The sequence below is a fragment of the Folsomia candida genome, unplaced genomic scaffold (genome assembly GCF_002217175.1).
Source record: "Folsomia candida strain VU population unplaced genomic scaffold, ASM221717v1 Fcan01_Sc007, whole genome shotgun sequence".
Taxonomy (NCBI): domain Eukaryota; kingdom Metazoa; phylum Arthropoda; class Collembola; order Entomobryomorpha; family Isotomidae; genus Folsomia; species Folsomia candida.
The window spans coordinates 5,137,611-5,153,101 of NW_019091199.1; the positions used below are offsets into that span (position 1 = coordinate 5,137,611).

Below are 15,491 nucleotides of genomic sequence, written 5' to 3' on the forward strand. Positions count from 1 at the left end.
CGATCATGGGTGGCAAAGAAATTGCGAGGAATTAAATTTCAAATTCATTATTTCTCTCTGCGAAAATCAAATTAAAAATACAATTGTTTCTAATTTACACTCAACCCTTGCAATTTTTCCATTTGAGAGGAGGATGAACCAAGAAGTACGTACGATGGAGAAGAAATTGGCACTAAAATATATTAGAATCTTATTTATGCGTTCATTACATGCAGTCTGCATTGTTGCATAGTATTTACATACATATTGTGAAGTTAAGCTCTTCCCTTGCACACATTTATATCTCTTTTATACCGAAAGATTTCGGGTTTCTGAAATTTTTTCATCACATTTATAGTTATGAACTGGTATGAATACCTCTTAAGAGCTGGTTATTCCACCATTTTTATCTCACCTTCATTACGTGGCGTGGACATTAGCATACATTAATTCGACCCGTGAAGAAACCCAGGTAGATAAATATTCAAACAAGTTTGCAAAGTTTCTCATTCCGCTAAAAACTTTGAGTAATAATGTCTACCTGCTTCATCTCATCGGGAATTTAAAGCACTCGGCTTGGGTGACACCTTTACGACATTAATTATGCATTCATTCATGTGTACTTTGTTGAGATCCATCACGAATTTCTGCAGACAACGCTCAGCTCAATCCGCGTGTATGTATAATGAAAATGACAACCGTTTCAACTTATGCAGATTTAAACACATGTTTACACACATTCGCCAGAAGAAAACTGCCGGAACGAGGAGAGGAATCCAATTGTGGTTAATTTCATCCAGTGATTTATCACCCTTGATAATTGTCATTTACTAACTCTTCAATTTACAAGCACTTAAAGTAATAAAACAGTTGGGTTTTTTAAAGCAAAAAGCTGACGTGACGTTAAAAGCTGGTTGAGAAACTTGTCCATTGCTCATTAGAATTTAAATTACGAATCGTCCAAGTGTTCACGACGAGTATACAACAAAAACTCAATCCATCCAATATCCAGAGACCAATCATTTCTCAAACTTATTATTTATCTCGTTGAGAAATAATTTCATCGAATTAGCCACGGGTGCCACGCTCAGTTCTTCTCTTGTGCGATGTGTAATTACGAATAAACATATATAAAAACGCTAAAAGAATTTAAATCAGTTCGAGATACATAATTTAGTATAGAAACAAACAAAGTGGGCTGGAGAGAAGCTGACCAGGTTTAAAAGTAACAAAGACATCAGCAAAAACTGATTATTACTCTGAATTCTGTGCGAAGATTTATGTACTGCGACAAGAAATTGAGTTCGCTTCTATAATCTCAAGGTTTCAGTGCTAAATTGTACTTTGGTTTGCACGTCAGAAATTTCCAAGAGCAGAAAACCACCAAGAAAACCCATCATGCAGGCAGAGTGACCTTCAACTTGGTTATAAAAGATGATCACAAGAGATTACTGCAGATTTGCAATAAATGCAGTTCGTGTAGCTTATGTACTACCATTCGCAGTCTTAAATGAGTCTGCACTTCTTTTCTGTATAAAGTCGTCTGTCATTTAATCAATTGACAGCTGCACTGACTGCTACAACGCCACAAAAAAATTCTTGCCACATTTTCGTCCGTATGCAATTAAATTATTGACATCTTGTTCTATTGGTGAGGATGACATGAGGATATGCATGTGACCCAAGTTTAAATACATGCTTATAAAAGTTCGTTGTCTTACAACAACTATTTATTGTTATGTGTCTTGTCTGTCCGTGGTGGTCGGTTGGTTAATCCTCCATCTCGTCCGCTTGTGTTGAATGCAGATCCGGATGATAACTAGGAGATAAAACTCGTATTAAATTAATTCTGCCTTTTTGTCGGGTGAAGGTGTGTTCACTGTTTTACGTGGACACCTACCTGAGCAGAGTTTGACGAGTTGCTCACCTGCTGGGCAACCGGTGTGAAAAGAAGTAGTGCAGATGAGGTAAAATAATAAACCATACGAAGAAGTCTGGTCTGGTTTCAGTGATCAAACTAGATCTTCATCTCGTGCAGCCGTGCAACAACAACAAACAATCAGAATCAGAGCCTATGTGCAAAATATAGAAGACACGCAAAAAAATACCTGCCCCTCATCAATTACACTGTGCGAGGACTATGACTAGATTTGCTCTGGGCAGGCAGGCAGAGCTTGATTATTATTCTGGTAATCAGTGAACGAAGGTAGTTGTGAGAATTGTTTGTACGTCTTCTTTTTTTGAAATAATTGCCAACAATGGGTGCACAAACAGAGTAAAATTATTGCCAAAATGAACAGAAGTAAGTAGTTATAAATTTCTTTGGTTAAATGGTTTTAAGTGAAGAGTTAGAATAAATTTTAACTGGAATTGGACATGTCTGTCTCGAATACCAATTTGTGTTAATTTTTGGTGTAAAACCTAACCTACGATGGTTGACGCGAATTCTCTTATCGAGGGACATTGCAAGTTCCGGGATGGAAGAAAGGTCAGTTTTATTTTTTATTTGGATATTACACCATTTTTGGCGTTTCAAACCAAGTTGACAGTAATTAATTGGGTGCTACTAAAAAAATACAACAATTTAATAGTTAACCTTGTGTTTGCCGTATCTAAACTGCAATTATTTGACAGTGAGATATGCAATTCTTTTATTCTTCGTCAAAATGAAGGTTGTGCATCTACGAGATCCAAATAATATTTTCCATTCCTTCTGTTTCAGTTCAATTCATCAACAAGAGAAAGAGAACCATTCTCCAAGTTGAACTTTTCTTTGTTGCTTTGTTCTCTGCTTCAACTTTCTTCAAGTTTTTGGAAAGTTGGAGAAAGCATTATTTCATAATATGATATCACGTCCTACAATATCTGTCGGACTTTTTGATATTACACTTGTTTATTTCCTGGAACGAACCACCACGCTGTGCGGTGCATTCTTTCCGTGCGTGCCCTTTGCTTTGGCTTCCTCCAACCAACTTTTCCTTTCAGAAAGCAAACCACTTACTTGTTAGAAGAGACCAAACCAGAACTTTGACTTTCTCCTGACTCTGCTTAATATATTTTGATTTTGCTCGTTCAGCTTGTCTAATAAATAGGGGGCGGATATGTATTTTAGAAAAATCGCTGAAATTTATATTTAGAAAAAAACTTGAAAATTTTTACGAAATATGAACGAAAAAACCATAAAGATAAAAAATTTATCACAAAATTTGTATTTTTGAATATAATGCTCTGATTTTTTTCGATCCAATTTCTTTGAGCAAACAAATTTCGTATCGTTGAAATAAAATATGTTTTACAAAATATATGTATTTTTGAAAAAAACTCTAAAAGTATTTTTCCAATAATAGCGAAAATATTTACAAATGTCTGACAATATTTTGAAATTTTTGTGATATTTACGAGTGTTAGGGAACACACCCGCAAACTTTGACCGTCAGTCGTCATCAAATGAAACCCTTGAAAGTAAATACATATCCGCCCTCTGCTAATAATTCCAACTATTGCACTTCGTACGACAAGAACAAGAGAGAAAGCAAGTCTCGTAATCTCCCACTTTCACAAAATAGTTGTTTGAAACATTTCATAATTTGTGGCTAGTTACAAATGTAGTTACAAAGTTTCATTACAAAGTTCGCACCAAGTTACTTTACTTTAATAATATGCAGGCAGGGTAGATTATTGCATATGTATGGACTCAGCAGGGTCTTGGTCAGCCAACTCTTTGATGAATACTGTATATTTCGTTTCCTTTCGGCATTAATACATAAGCAAAAGGGTTACGTACAAGAGCAGTTTCCTATTTTCCTATTCGATATTGAGGTTCTTTCAAATAAAGTCGTTTTTCCTACAGAAAACTGTCACTCGTACATGGAATTTCCTTTAAAATTGAAACGTAAAGCGTATGAAGCATGACATAAAATTCCGAGGAAGACCACCCACGAAGAAGGAAATTGTTTCATTTCATTCGAACCTCGCTGGCGAGTAGCGATCTCGAAGAAACGGAATATATTTTATAATCGCGGAAGCTGAGAAAACGGGAAAGTATCGATCTTGTATTCCTCATGCATTCCAAATTTCCAAAATCTGGGCAGCACCACGAACTGCAGCAATGCATACCCCCCGCAAGTTAGCGTACATTTACGCACTTTCACTCTGAAAAGAAGTGCAAAGTGTCGAGTTAGATGTAAACCAAGCAAGATATGTATCAACATTTTATATGTACAGGCATGTGTATGTAGTGTTTCGGGTGCAAGAAATAACGGGGAGAAAGTGGTTTCTTGTGGGTATTTTGACCAGCAAGAAATGCAAAAACTACGCCCTGCCGCTATACTTCATACGGCGCGTGGCTGGATGGCGCATATTTCTTGCACTTTCTCCCAGTTTCTTGCACCTTACATTTCGTGCATTTCTTGTTTTGCAGTGCAAGAACTGTACTAAACAAACCTGGAACCCTGTGCATGTTTAGGAGTAGGAATGCGTCAACATATTTCCAAGAGCGAAGTGATTTTGGTAAAAAGAGGAATTTTTGTAGATATCTACTCTAACCTCTCAACTTTTTACATGGAGCACCTTTTATGTAAATATTTACAACTAACTTTCTTTCCCACCATAGTCCAGCAGCAATTTTATCTTCTAGCGAAACTTGTGTGATCTCCTCCGCAAGCAAAAGAAGAAGAAGAAGAAAGAGTGGAAAAGCAAATATCTTTTGTAAACGAGCAAAGCAAAACTGCATGCATATTACGCACACATTGATATCATCATCCAATCTTAACTTGGGTGGGACAAACTGACAAACTAGGTACGAGCTAAGTAAAGTAAGAAGGAAGTAATATAAGAAAAAGAAGGAAGGGTTGGACTCTCTAAGGAAATCTTCCATCTGTCTTTCCTCACTGGATACCTTCACTTCCTTCAAACGTATTAGGTACGAAATGAAGGTGGCCTTTGCACAAAGGTTCCTTTTTCTTTAAGACCAAGCGCAAATATTGGATGTCGGATAAATTGACATTTCTCCTGACGAGACGAGAGACGCTGGCAGTATCGTGCTAATAGTGAATCCTTTGTTTCATTCATGAACCATTTAAATGGGCAACTCGTGCGAAAGTCTGTCCTTCGCTTTTCACCTTGTTACTTATCATTTGATTGCTTGCTTGGCTTTAAAATTTAAGAAATTCTTGTTAGTATACTGTTAAAAATCTGGTAGAGTCAGGTACATATACTCTGTACTGGTATTGACTTGGTAATAACTTCCTACCGGAGAGGTAGTAGTTTGTTTCTGAGGGGTAAATTTTTCATTGCCACAAACATTACTAAATGGTAATGCCCGTTATTACCAGTGCCGGTAGAGTCAAATATGTACTCCGATAAGTAATGATTTGTTACCAGTCTTCTAAAAGTGTATGCATAAGTGGTAGTAAATATGTGTAAAACGCTTCAATTATATTTAAATAACAGTACTAAAAGTGTTAAAAACTGTCAACTTGGTTTGGTCAATCTGGATCGTTCTATTTATTTTTATTAATTTATAAATAATTGAAATAATAACTTTCAGTGGAAATCTCGATGGGCAGTTGTAACTAAATTGTCACCTGTCGCAGGTAATTAACTACACCTAAATATTTTTTTACACAAGAATAAGGTGGGCGGAGCCCAGAAATCCAAGTTAATTAATATAAACGAGTGCCAAGTGGGTACCTACTTCTTGTGTAACATCAAATTCTTCTGTCAATCATTACCACCACTTTTAATTATCTATGCACCATTTCACACGTCAATTGTACTTTCATCCATATCACACGCTGAACGAACGCGGTGGAATTTCTACCCATTCATTTTATTTAAACATGTGTAGCGTTCCAATCAAGCGTACGTACCTGCGGTTTTGCAGGACGAGAATCCCGTCGTGGTTAGTAATTTGATTATTGAGAGAGATCCTGAAGGCTTCATTTTCTATCGGATCCAATCCAAGGACTCCTCGTCAGCATTCCACTCACTAGAATATACAAAAGCTTGGTAGGAATAATTTAGTCGAGATCATGAATGACCACAGGCAGCCAAAAATGCTGGGACTGCCTAAATGCTTGCATTTAGACTCCCAGCATTTTCTCAACTCAGCATGTCCGAAAATTGGGGAGATTTCTGCTCCTGCCGTCCAGTTGGATCAATTCGAAACTGGAAATGTGGTCAGTGTTTGTCTTCCTCTCTCCCTGACCCTCGTTGGACGTACGTACGTAAATTCGTATGTATGAAGCTGTTCTGTGTGTCAGGCACGTTCTTACCAAATGCCCCAACCGACTATTCCATGGGGGGTTGCTTAAATGGAGTTTAGCAGCAACGTCGGGATGCAGAACAATGGGTCGTGTTAGGGATGTTTTATTCGACAAGAAGCCCATTACGGTACAATGTGGGGTTCATTATGATATGATAAAGGTAGCCGTAGTTGAGGTATGTACAAGGATTTGGTATACGTATTTATACATAAGACATGCTTTCTTTCTTAAGTAAATACCAACGCTTAATTGAATATCTTACTAAATTTTGAACTTCTTGATCACAAATCCTTGTCAGAATACATATCTCTCTTTAGTGTCATGTTAATTCATCCGTTGGGACATTTTAACAAGCAATCCGCAGAATTAAGATCAATTCTAATTTTCACTCTCAACTTGTCCGTGCCAGAAGCCACTTGAGTCCTTAGAATAAAGCCAGTGATTAAAATGGAATCCCTTTGTCTCCCAATTTCAGGCTAATTTAAAGTAAATGAGTTTAAATCTACTTATGTCATCAGCCAGGAAGGGAAATTACACCGAGTTACACGTTACGGTCGGGCTGTACACAAATGTACACAAATCTTGATGAATAGATATCAATCCATATCAAACTATATATTTATTAAGCATGATTATATATAATTTATATATTTTGGATTCACTACTCGAATTCATAGTACACATGTTATAAACGTATGAAAAGGTGTGTCTAAACACATGATAAATCGGACCAGACCAGAATTTGATCCGCTCTGCACCCAAGTTTGAATTGAAATGCTAATAAGTTTTCCCAAACATTGCGCACAATATTGTCCATTTGATTTCAAATTTTGAAAAAGGGACCGACAGCTGGCACGCAGTAAATTCATACAATCAAACGTTCGTACGTATGTATGTGCGGTTTAGGCCTTTTAAGATGGCCTTATAGATTTACCAAGATGTCTGTCTGTCCGTCCGTCTGTGCGTCCGTCTGTGCGCACGATAACTCTCTTTAAACAAAAGCTATCGACTTGAAATTTTGCACACTTCATCTTCGGGTCAAAAGTAAGGATGAGTTCGGAGATGGGCATGATCGGTCAAGTAATTGGCCGGTGGGGGTCATTTCCATCCAAATGCGTTGCCCTTAACTACCAAGAACCTTTAAAGAGCAGGTTAAATTATTTAAGTGTAAGTAAAATATTTGTAGCTTGAGAAATATCTATAGTAATAATTTTAAGTAATTTTAGTATGAAGATTGCGACTGACCTCAAAGCGTTTAAATTGGAGTGGAGTTTCAGAAATTTTAAACCTGGGAGACCCGATAGGGTGACCCGACGGATTTCTAAAATTTGTAGTAGGTAGTTGAAATTTGGAACAAAGGTTGCTAGTGGATTGTAACAGACAAAAATGAATTTAGGTTGGAAAAATTTTAATCTTGATGGACCCTATGGGGTGACCCATACTGATTTTTCAAAATCGTCATATCGAAGTGAAATTTGGGAGAGAGGTTGCAAATGGGTCTTAATGGAACAATATGAAATGAAATTGGTAAAATTTATATCTGATGCGGTTATCCATATCTATTTTTAGAAATTGCGTTAAAAACATGAAATCCGGCACGGTAATACTTACAATTAGTGGCTTCTCATCAAAGAATTTGAAATTAAAAGTTAGCTAACAAGGGATACTTTCGAGGTGATAGTCGTGTCCAGGGTACCACTCATTGGTCTAAATGTTTTTTGATCGAGTGTTTCTCACGGGTTCGGGTTCTTACTTCGGGTTTCGGGTTCGGATCGGGTTTGGGTCCTGCTTCGGATACGAAATTTTTGAACCCGAAACTTTCGGGTTCGGGTTCGGGTCCGAGAAATATGATCCCAAAATTTCGAGTTCGGGTCGGGTTCGGGTTCCGACTAAGAACCCGAAACCCGAACCAACAAGAACTTTTTGCCACAACGAACACGAAAACATTAAAAAAGAAAATAAAGTGTTAACCAAACTTGCTACGACGGTTATGCTGCAGTAATTCATTAAATAATTCAAATTTTTAATTGTCGTAACTTCTTTTCGCAAGTGTCTTCAATTAGTGTTATGGTTTGAATATTAAAATAAAATATATTTTTTATCAAAAATTTGCAAAATATTTAGCTTGAGCTTACTTTAATATTGGAAACTTGAAACTGAAAATGATTTTCAGTTTTCAACTGATTTAAAAATTTCTGAATGTCACGGAAAGCCATTATTCATGGTCGATTTTTTGAGATTGCATTATTATGGTCAAGGAATTAAGAGTTATGTACTTATGCAGAAATGTGCTTAATTATAATTCCTCGGTCATATTTACAGAAGTATTGTTTGTTTGAAACCTTCCAAAGAATTTTTAGCTAAAAAGCCAGTCACCCCTTAAAGTTAAAATATATTCGGGTTTTTCGGGTTCGGGTTTCGGATTTGATCCGCCAGTTCGGGTTCGGATCGTTGCAAACGGGTTTCGGGTTCTTCGGGTTCGGGTTGCCCTCAAGTTTCGGATCAGTGGCATCGGGTTCGGGTTCGGGTTTCGGATTTGCAAGAACCCGACCCGTGAGAAACACTAACCCATCTTCGAACTCGGTCGATGCCCAGATGCATGTCTGTATCAAATTTGGTAAAATTCAGCCTACTCCTTCGAGAGTTATGGAAAGACAGACAGACGGACAGGTCGATTACATAAGCCCTAGTCCGGGCTAAAAATTATATGCCAATCGTTCATTAGAGTCTGGCTTTTATGTAATAATGCCGTCTTAAAAGGCCCCGCAAAGTTGCTTGGAGTAGGTTTTTTTATTATATATACAGTTGATGTCATCGTCACCCTCCTCATGTCATTTTTTACGGTTGTTAGACCCTTATTTTCTCTCCACCTGAGAAGCAAACGGCAGTATGGACGGAATTGAGTCAATTGTGTTATACGCGTTTTAATAAGAGGATGAAAACGGAAGGGCACAATGGTGCAATTAGAATGAGAAAGTGGAGATGAGGGTCTAATTCTCGTTTCAAGAGAGGATTTACAATTTACTGCTCCCTTCGGTTTCAATATTCTGCCAGACTCTTAACTCGACGACGCGCGTGCACCTGGTCCACAAAAGTTGGCATTTATGTATGAACATGGTCAAAATTTGCAAGTAAAAAAAATATGTTGCAACTTCCTCTGTGTTGGGTAGAACCTCGTCGTTTTCATGATACCAAAGCATTATATTTTGACTTAATGTACAGTGTTTCGGGTGCAAAAAGCAACCGCTTGCAAGAAATAATGGGAAGAAAGTGGTTTAATGCAGGGATTTTGACCTGCAAGAAATGCAGGGCGCAAGAATCTACGCCCGGCGCTATACTTCACAAGGCGCGTGGCTGGATGGCGCATATTTCTTGCACTTTCTCCCAGTTTCTTGCTCCTCAAATTTCTCCCATTTCTTGCTTTGCACTGCAAGAACTGAAACACTTTCATACGGAGTAAATCTTCACTTTCCCATAGAAAACGGTCTGATTTTTATTAGGAAGTCGGTATCAGGAAAACATTTCTGTATTTCCTCGTATTTAATGGGTCCTTGAAAATTCTTTCGTTGAAAAGTTTAGTTTAGAGAGCGACCCTCCTCTGCTGACGCTGAGTATGACATGCCCTCTCCCCTCCTCGTGCAATTCAGTGCTGATGCAGTCGGAATTTTTAATACGGAACAGCCCTTGTGGGTCCCACACTCGTATGCATTTGGGTTCAAATTGCATCACATCACATTGCCCTGCATGACATCCATATCCATCCGTGGACAGTAAAGTGCTCATCGTATGTGCTTATTTATGTACGATGTAGCAGCAGCAGTGGCTCTCTCACGTGAAGAAGTTTGGATGTGAGAAGGGTCGGAAGGGAGCATTTGAGTGTGAAATAATATAATAAAAAATACTCCCCAAAAACCTGAGAGAGATCTAAATTCATTGACATTTTCGAACCAAGTGGTCCACTTCATGTCGGATGATTCGAAATACGAGCTGGACGTGATACATTCTTTTCTTCCTGTTTCTTGGACATCTTTTCCCCTTCGACAGTGGCCGCGGAAGCTGTGGGGACATTAACAGGGGAGGGATGGGTTTATATAACATGGGGAGATGATGAGGACATCGAATAACCGTGGGAATATTGTCCCTCTGTACCCACGCTTCTGCGGCCGCTGCTCTTCGATGCATGCGGTTGGCTGCATATGTATGGATGCACTGTGCCTTTTCTTTTCCTTGTGAAAATAGTAAATTATTATGGCAATCTTTCTTGCAGAGAGGGAGAATTTACAACATTTTAACCACAACGTACATACAAGAATGGAATCACCAATGACTGCATGAAAAGTGGACTCGGAGGCGTGGGGTGCATTACTGCGACACAAAATAAACAAAGATCCGATTTCAATTCACTTATCGGGAAGGGAAATACATAAATAAAGTGCATAAATATAGAGCTTTTACAAATCTTCGATGACAGGGAGTCTTAACGTGGTCCGATGCATAAATAAATGCAGTTTATGCACAAGGAGATTTTGGCTTGCATTAGCATTTCTCTGAACTGTGAAGAATAACAGATCACACTAATCCTAAATTCAATAGAAATATGTAATACTTCATGCAGAAAAGACTTGTTTGGACTTGCTGGACATTTTCCACCACGACCACGAAAGACAGCACAAATACATTTTTTAAGCAACCTACTTAATGACACACGCATCAAAAATGACAAAACAACATTTCATACCAAACATTTATCTGTCATCTCGAGAAGGTTTTGGCTTCATTGACCATTTCATGTTCCATTTCATGTCATTTTTTACTTGATGACTGCTAGCATTCTATTCTTTCTTTGCGTGTCCATAACATTTACATTGTCCTCCGTCGGGGTATCACTCTTCTGTCATTTACGAGTCCTTCATGGGAAGAAAGTTTCATTCTTTGGACACTCTACTTTTGGGGAGATTGGTTCTCCTGTCCAATTTCCGAGACATTTTTTGTAAAAGATTTATTCGGCGACATGCCGTGAATACAAATTGAATCTGAAACGTACAATGTAAACCAGTTAAAATTGGAAGGAACTGGAACGTCTGTCCTCTAATTGTGTAACTGTCAAGTGACAGAAATAAGTTTACGAGACATGACGGCATAGTAGGAAGTTGGGGGGGGGGCATATGGGGACATTAACATTGTGGGATTGGAACAGGAGGGACTTGCTAACATGAGCAAGATACGATTTTGCTGGGGGGACAATATCCTTGTCCCTATGCTTCCGCCATCAGTGCTAGACTATCAAGAAAGACGTTATATGCGTTATTGATCTTTCCATGAATGAAAAAAGTGCCTTGATTTGAATTATTAATTTTGACGAAATCAGCAATTCTACAAGAGAATTCAGAGTAGTTCCGATTTATTTATTCAGTTGGTTTAGTTTGGGTAAAGTTTGGCGTTATGAAAATATCACCCCTTTACAAAGATCCACATTCTATTGGTGATTCTGAAAATAATTCATGTTTTTTTATATGCATGCATGTTATTCTACTGTGTTGTTATTCTTCTTTTATTACTATCCCATCTACTTATTTAAACAATCCTTGGGCTGATTTGTATCGACAAATAAAAGCGCATTGGGCCAGTGTCAGTTTCAGTGGATTGCATTTTATTGGATGCACATTCACAATCGACGAGGAGATTGGCACTCCAGCGTTTCACAAAAACACCGACACGTCTCCTCCTATCCAATCTCCTCTTGGGACACAATACATAAATTATTCATCAATTTCAAAGTGCACGTGGATGCATAGATACGCATGTTGCAATAGAATTTTAATGCAAACCCGTCCAAACATTTATTGAGACACCCATAAAAATAAAATAACTGGATGATGATTGCTCGTTTCATTTAGTATTTCGAAATATTTTTACCACCAGAAGCAAATCGTGTGAGTGAAGACTTGTGAAAACTAATCATTTGTTGATGGGGTAGCTCAGAGGGGAGTGCTTTACTTAGCACAGACTTTATGAAAAATGAAAACCAAGACGAGCTCACAGTGCTAACTAAGCGTATAACTCGAACCATATTTCATGAGGAAGTGCTGCTTTACTTTTTGAAGAAAATTCAATATTTCAACTTGAAACTAATGTGCGTGCAGAAGATCTGGGCCTGAAGGCAAAAAAAGGAAGGATGGCACTGTAGAAAAGCCAAGGATAATATCTATGAGCCCAATATTTCATCTCATTCACAAGTCGGGTAAAATATTTGTATTTGGGACGGGGCATTATATATTATTGAGTGGAATCCTTCAGGGAATCCTCCCTTCGCTCCACGTCCACACTTCAGTTTTCCCTTTGATCTTGAACATCCTTCACTTCGGAATCCACACCCCTTTTCAGCTCAAAAGCTATTTGGATTTTAAGCGTAGTCTCCTCCTCGTTCGTCCGTCCGTACTTAAATACAAACATTTTGCACCTCATTGAACTCGTCGGTGTTAGTTGGAATGCTTGTATGTAGGTAAAAGCTCCGGTTTCGCAGGCAGATGGATGGATGTTCATTTGAAATGAAAACATCCAACACTTTCTTTCATCTCTTTTCTAGCATTTTTTTAGGAATGAGATAAGCATGCAAGTACATTTTAACAGAGGTGGGCAAAATACTTTGTGAAAATGTATAGGGTTGTGAGCTCGGTTCGTCGCAGGGTTTGGATTTCCAGGGCAGTTACACCCACAAAAAGACGAAGATCTGCATGGACAGCGGTCGTATGAAAATACAGGTTTCATTGAAGAAATTAACTTTTTGTCGCTGTCAAAATACATCGTTTTCACGATTTATGTACGCTTCTTCGCATAATCTGTATTTTTGTGTGACTTTCGACGTAAATTGCCGTCTTTTAGTGGGTGTAAAAGTTTTGGAAATCCAAACCCTGGGAAGAACCGAGCTCAAAATGCTTTATTTTTTTACGCAGTATTTTGCCCACCTCTACATTTTAACCGTTTTAATCTAAAAAATCTCATCCGACGGTTAAAAATTTATTCGCTAAATTAATTACATTTGTGGATTACATTACCCTACAGAAGCCAAAATTTAATTAATTCTGCTGCAGAAGACCGAGCTAGCCAAGTATCTACGTAAGATACATGGATTCCCCTCTGACTTGAAATAGTGGACTACTTACTAACCTCATGCGAATCCACTTATTACGGAAGATGGTACAAGATAAAATGAAAATTAAGACTCACTTCCCTTCCTTTCGATTACATTACGACTTCCTAGAGAAAATTATCTGTAAGGAACGTACATAAGCAAGCTGGGCAAGCAGTAGCAGTCAGTAACTGATTACTTAAGTAGTTTCTCGGTGTCGGATCGGTTGGCAACTTGGGCGTCATCATCGGTTTGGTTTGGTCGTCCGTCCCGTCGGATAGGGAAGGAAACCTGAAAGGGAAAGTTAGCGAATTAATAATATACTGTAGACTGATACATTTGATACTAATGAAATAGTCGCTTCTGTCCCGTACACATTCTTATCATCGCTTAGATCTCGGAACGACTTTCTCCCACCAGCCAACCAGCCAGCAACTTTAACAATCAGTGTTTCGTTTCTTGCGGGTTTACCACATTTCTTGCACAGCAAAGTAAGAAACGCAAGAAATTCGAGGTGCAAGAAACTGGGAGAAGCTGCAAGAAATATGCGCCATCAAGCCACGCGTCGTATGAAGTACAGCGGCGGGGCGTAGTTTCTGGCGCCTTGCATTTCTTGCAGGTCAAAATGCCCACAAGAAACCACCTTCTTCCCATTATTTCTTGCACGTGGTTACTTTCACCCGAAACACTGCTAACAATTCCTACTTTTAGAAACCACAAAATAGAGGGAGAAACATCTTAAATGCAACAACATGCACACACCCAAACGATGAGCACTTTCATCCCCATCAAATAAATGCTAAAGCCGTACCTACCAATACGAGTCCTATCTAAGCTTGTACACTTGAACGAACAGGCTGAAAGATCTCATTTAACCACAGAAGAACACGGGGAACGTTTCTTGCCACCATCTGCTTTCACCGAGCATTGTTTCCTCCAGAAGCGAAACAGTTTTTACTTACATTGTTCAGCCCTGTCTGGCAGAATCACATCATTGGATTGAATTTTGCCTGACTTCACTTTCTTTTCTTTGTCTTGGAGAACTTAACTTGTTCTCTCTCTCGCTCTCCTTCATCCGAGTTAACTAAGAGCATCAGAGTTAAGAAGAAGAAGAAGAAGACGAAGGGAGAAAACAATACTTTTCGACTTGTCGGCGCGATCGTGCCAGGAATGCTTATCGATGTGTTTCTCTTTCTGGCCAGAGTTGTTATTAGAATGCACAAAAACGAGCACGCCGGAAGAGGAGAAAGTTGGACATGAATTGAGATTCGAATTGGAATTACATCATTCTCATCCAAAATCCCGTTCTCGGGGGAGTCTCATTCTAGTTTTGGATTGCTTCAATAAACGCAAAATATTGTGCGATTTGTTAAAATGATGGCAAACTAGCAACAAATACAGAAAAATGCACATGTTTATGTACCTATTTGTACGTTTTCAGTGTTTCGTTTCTTGCGAGTTTGCTACTCACATTTCTTGCATTGCAAAACAAGAAACGCAAGAAATATGAGGTGCATGAAACTGGGAGAAAGTGCAAAAAATATGCGCCATACAGCCACGCGCCGGAAGAAGTAAAGCGACCGGAAGTAGTTTTTTGCACCTTGCATTTCTTGCAGATCAAATAACCCACGTTCTTCCGATTATTTCTTGCAACTGGTTACTTGCACCCGATGCACTGTACGTATTATATACGGGAAAATACTACATATTTACGGACGATGAGATTTCGAGGTCTCCCCAACTTGGTGTGATTTTATTACGTGGCCATAATTGAACTTAAATGTGATACCTTTTTTTATCTCATCTCATCCTTTTTCTCTAACAAGACCAAAGTTTTAATGTCATCTTGTTTCCCCATAAAGTAAATTTATTATTTAATTTCACATTTCTGCGTAATGTGCGGGACCAGAATGTGAACCCTTAAATATCTATTCTTAGGTTCACTCATGAAAAGTCTGGAATTTTAGGTTGCATTGCTTAATATACGCTACTACCATATCGTCAGCTTTATAGTTTGGTGTCGGAAGAGTTGGAAAAAATGCTTTGACGGGGAAAGCGAGTTCCGCATTATGTCCTTTTAAAACGCTCGTACAAGCCATTTGTTTTATTCCGAGTTA

The 15,491-nt window shown here is 38.5% G+C and overlaps 1 protein-coding gene across 3 annotated transcripts in view; it reads left to right on the top strand.

Moving 5' to 3' along the window:
- The window catches only part of LOC110852669, a 74,094-nt gene that overhangs the window by 35,007 nt on the left and 23,596 nt on the right, over nt 1-15,491 (top strand). The window contains exons 2-3 of one of the 3 annotated variants that reach the window (XM_022100778.2): nt 696-2,467; nt 5,528-5,573. The exons of the other annotated variants lie outside the window; for them this stretch is intronic. Coding sequence (XP_021956470.1) covers nt 2,411-2,467; nt 5,528-5,573 — 103 coding nt within the window. The 5' untranslated portion in view covers nt 696-2,410. The remainder of the gene's footprint in view (nt 1-695; nt 2,468-5,527; nt 5,574-15,491) is intronic. 3 annotated transcript variants of the gene reach the window in all.